The sequence below is a fragment of the Cynoglossus semilaevis genome, chromosome 17, assembly GCF_000523025.1.
Source record: "Cynoglossus semilaevis isolate Cse_v1.0 chromosome 17, Cse_v1.0, whole genome shotgun sequence".
Taxonomy (NCBI): domain Eukaryota; kingdom Metazoa; phylum Chordata; class Actinopteri; order Pleuronectiformes; family Cynoglossidae; genus Cynoglossus; species Cynoglossus semilaevis.
In genome coordinates this window covers 25,050-29,677 of record NC_024323.1, presented here as the reverse complement: position 1 = coordinate 29,677, position 4,628 = coordinate 25,050, and the positions used below count along the sequence as shown (strand labels likewise).

The 4,628-nt window shown below is 37.9% G+C and overlaps 1 protein-coding gene across 1 annotated transcript in view; it reads left to right on the top strand.

Annotated features, from left to right (window-relative positions):
* The window catches only part of col5a3a (collagen, type V, alpha 3a), a 64,953-nt gene that overhangs the window by 38,666 nt on the left and 21,659 nt on the right, over window positions 1-4,628 (top strand). The window contains 7 exon segments of the mRNA XM_017040210.2: window positions 504-561; window positions 985-1,029; window positions 2,127-2,180; window positions 2,306-2,413; window positions 3,477-3,530; window positions 3,863-3,916; window positions 4,011-4,055. Coding sequence (XP_016895699.1) covers window positions 504-561; window positions 985-1,029; window positions 2,127-2,180; window positions 2,306-2,413; window positions 3,477-3,530; window positions 3,863-3,916; window positions 4,011-4,055 — 418 coding nt within the window.

Sequence of the window (4,628 nt, the reverse complement as noted above, 5' to 3'; positions counted from 1 at the left end):
CAAACTTAGCCCACTGGATACACTATCATTAATAAAATACTACAGAAATATTAAGGAAAAAGTCATTTAAGATCAAGACCACATCTCTAGGGTGTATATTACAGAGGGTGTAATTAAAATGATTTAACATTAGCAAAGGTTGTTGTAAAAAAAAAAAACGATGAAAAATAATAAACTTAGAGGATTCTCAGTTAGGTAAGAGCAAAATGTAGTAAAAAAAAAAGTAACACAAATAACACATAAATTATTTAATTACAAAACAATACTTAAAGCAGTGTTTCTCAATTAATTGAAAGTAATATATATATTTATTTATTTATTTATTTTGCTGAAAAAAAGGTGATCTAAAGGCAAATATGTGAACCAAGAACGTAGTGTTCTTAAAGTGGTTCTCGGGTACATTTGCTATTTTTCACCTATGAAACGATTTTCTTAGTTGTCAAAAAAAAAGCAAAACATTTCATGTGTGCTGGAGCTAAAGAACTTTAAAGTTTAATTTCCTTTCAGGGTTTACCTGGAGCTGTGGGACCTGTTGGTTATCCGGGGCCTCGTGGAGTCAAAGTAAGATGTATTTTTTAACAAAAATTGACAAGATGGCTGAGTGAATGGTCAACATCTGCAGGGGGCTGGCGAACAAAAAAGTGTGAGTGACCTTGTAGAGACCTGTTTGTGTCCTCTGTGTATGAGTCAGGAATTTTATTTTTCGCTGTTTTGCTTCCACCTCAAGCCTCTTTTGTTAAATTGTTTTTTTTGTTTGTTTTTTTTTGCCTCAGCAACATTTCAAGGGCAGCCTGACCTTATCAGGCGTTTGTATACAGGTAGAACTATATATATGCAAGGAGAAAAATAAGTACACAGTAATATATTTTTAAGGTGTAGGCTGAAAGTTGTTTTTAGAAACAAAGGCGAGAAGTGTTTTTTTTTTTTTTTTTTGCCTGTCAATGGTTCTTTACTGAACTCCTTCATCCTTTGTGTTTTCCACAGGGAGCAGACGGAGTTAGAGGTTTGAAGGGAAGCAAAGGAGAGAAGGTGAGCTCTTGAAGGAAATGTCATTTAAGGCTCTGGCTATAGTTAAATTACAGGCGATATATATATATATACATATACATATATATACATATATATATATAAACACACACACCGTATATGAGTAAATATATAATACAATATAATCCATATATGAATATATGTTTATACGACATTAAAATATTCTAAATGCAGTGGAACCTCGGTTTTTTCGAACTTAAGTTTTTCCTGAAGGCCGTTCGTGTACCGAAAAGTTCGAAAAAACTTAAATAGTTTTCCCCATAGGAATCAATGTAAAATAGATTAATCCGTTCCTGGACCCCAGATGATTGCTTTTTCAAACTTTTTCAATAGTATTATGTGTACATGTTCACACACGAAACCAAGGAAAATAATTAGATCTGACAAAAAAGATAAAACACAACTGAATAAAGAATAAAGCTAGGAATAGGAAAGGTAATGTCATTCATCCTAATCGGAGCTGAGGAGTCGTAATTGCGCAATGTTAGCGTCTCGTTAATTAATAATTAATTAATGTCTTCAAAATACTGTCGCCAGCCAACTGCTTTTCAGCATTAGGCAAAACATGTTTTATATAAACACTTGTGTATTAAGTAACTGACTCAGAGCTAGGAAGTTTTCTTTTCTTGTTAAACATGAACGCGCCATTAGCTGCAGTGAACAAACATGTCACAAATAAATGTCCCTTATGTAGGGACAGTGGCATCTTTAGCGCCATCTGTACGCATGGTTGTGCGTTAGCAAAGCAGGAGCTTGGATTTGAATTAAAAAAAAAAAACGCAAGTCTGCCATAACTCAGAAAACAACAATTAGCCGTTAGCATACCTAGAATAAGGTTGTTTGGTTAAAGCTGATTTAAATAGTTACGTTAGTCCAAAACAGTAAAATCTTTTAAAGGTGACACAAAGATGAACTTAAATGTACGTAAACGCTATATGAGAAATAGAATATCCGAAGACTGGGAGCAGGTGGAACCAAGAGTCTGTTACAGAGAGAAAGAAAAGATGAGCTGAATAAAAATGTGCTTCGTGACGGGTCCTGAAAAACCAATGTACTAATGAGACCTCACCTGGCGTAAGGGAGAAGACGGCTTTCCTGGGTCCAAAGGCGACATGGGCCTGAAGGGAGACAGAGTGAGTGTGGCCCACTTTAACCTCAGTATTATTCTGTCATCGTTTTCTCCCTTTCACTGTGAAAGAAAAAAAAAATCATTAATAATTCTATTCTACTCTGCTCTGGTGCATTTCATTGACTTCAGGGTGAAAATGGCGTTTTAGGGCCTCGCGGAGAGGACGGGCTAGAGGGGCTAAAGGGCCATGCAGGACCCATGGGAGAATCGGGAGCCCCTGGCATAGCTGGAGAGAAGGTACATTTAACAATGCATTTAAATTTACAAGTAGGAGGTAAGGGCGGCAAAGGATCATAGAATGATTTTTTATTGGTGACTTCAAGGCAACATTAACATTGTTTAAGCTTTCATGTTACATCTTTCAACAACTCAGTTGAACCACTCTCGGTTCACTGACATCTTTCAACAACTCAGTTGAACCACTCAGCTTCTCAGTTCACCGATATTTTAATGGGAAAAGTTTCCACTTTTTCATCTTCTGTCACACAATGTAGGTTTTAAAAAAATAAAGTTCTTAAAAACAAAGACACAGCCTCACATCCATCTATCTATCTATCTGTCTATCTATCTGTCTATCTATCCATCTATCTATCCTTCCACCCATCCATCCTTCTATACATCCATCTATCTATCTAATCATCCATCTATCCATCCATCCATCTATCCATCCATCCATCCATCTATCCATCATCCATCTATCCATCCATCTATCCATCCATCCATCTATCCATCCATCCATCTATCCATCCATCCATCTATCCATCCATCCATCTATCCATCCATCCATCTATCCATCCATCCATCTATCCATCCATCCATCTATCCATCCATCCATCTATCCATCCATCCATCTATCCATCCATCCATCTATCCATCCATCCATCTATCCATCTACCATCTATCTATGTATCCATCTATCTATCTATCCATCTATCTATCTATCATCTACCCATCTACCATCTATCTATCTATGTATCCATCATCCATCCATCTATCTATCTATCTATCTATCTATCTATCTATCTATCTATCTATCTATCTATCTATCTATGTATCCATCCATCCATCCATCCATCCATCCATCTATCTATCCATCTATTTATCCACCCATCCATCCATCATCCAGCCATCTATCCGTCTATCCATCTATCCTTCCACCCATTCATCCTCCCATCCATCCATCTATCTATCTATTCATCCATCCACCCGCATTAGTGTATGTTTTCAGGTTTTACCATTATAACCCTAATTTCCCTCTTCCTGTTTAGTTCTGCTGCTCAGCCTTTCTGTTTCATTGCAGGGCAAACTTGGCGTACCAGGAGTGCAAGGATACCCAGGAAGACAAGGTCCTAAGGTGATATAATTTTTGACGAGCTTTTACGTCGGACACATTTCCCACCACCAGCAGAACTGTGTCTTTGACCGGGTTGTTTCTGTCTGATTAAAATCAAAGGGTGATGAATGAGTGATTTTTAATAATCATTTTGACTCATTTATAGATCATTAGTGACAGAGAGCCATAACATCTTAATGGTGTGTTTGATGCCGTGTTAGGCTTGTTGATTAGACTTGCCTATAGATCATTAGTGACAGTATTATACTATGACACTAGTTTATTATACATAGACGCTGGTCTGGTGAATGGGAAGCTCAGACTGGTTAACCTCTGTGTGTTTTTCGTCTCAGGGATCACTGGGCTTTGTCGGGATGGCAGGGGGCTCGGGAGAGAAAGGACGAAGGGTGACGACACTAATATTTTGAATTCAACTCACGTCTTCTGTTAACGTGTTTACGCGGTGTTGCTAGGTGATGACAATTGATCTCTTCGATGCAGGGTCCAGCCGGTCAGCCAGGGTCAGAGGGTCAAAGAGGTCCAAACGTAAGTACTGCTTCAGTATTGGTTCCAGGGATGTCAAACCCACTTTCATTATGATTGCACATGACTAACAGGTATGAGGTATTTGACGAAATTGTCACATGACTTCCCCCCCCCGCAATCCCCACAGCTACTGATTTAATCATCAGCTTTATTTTGATTTACTGTTTTTCTAATGAAAATTGGCATTTACAGCATGAACAGTGCTAGATTGTCAATGTTGTTATAATGAGAAATAAATACCTGCACACAACCCAGCATGCGGCATAAAAAAAAATTTGAGACAAAGTTTGGTTGCAGTAAAGACTGGAGCGCATGAAAACATACACTAAGTGGGCCATTTAAAATGACCTGATTGGCCGAGTCCAGCCTACGGGCCATGAGTTTGACATGGTATGGTCTACAAGTGTGTATTTTAAAACAAGGATGAAACCAAGCGAGCATCAGTGCTTTGGTAAATAGCTCTAAGTCTTTGTTTAGTCCATAGCCTGACGTGTCATTAGGTAGTTTGAAAAAAAAAAGAAAGTAATTTGTAACAAGCGTTGTTGTTTTGATTGCTGCTGCTTCAAGTCTTCC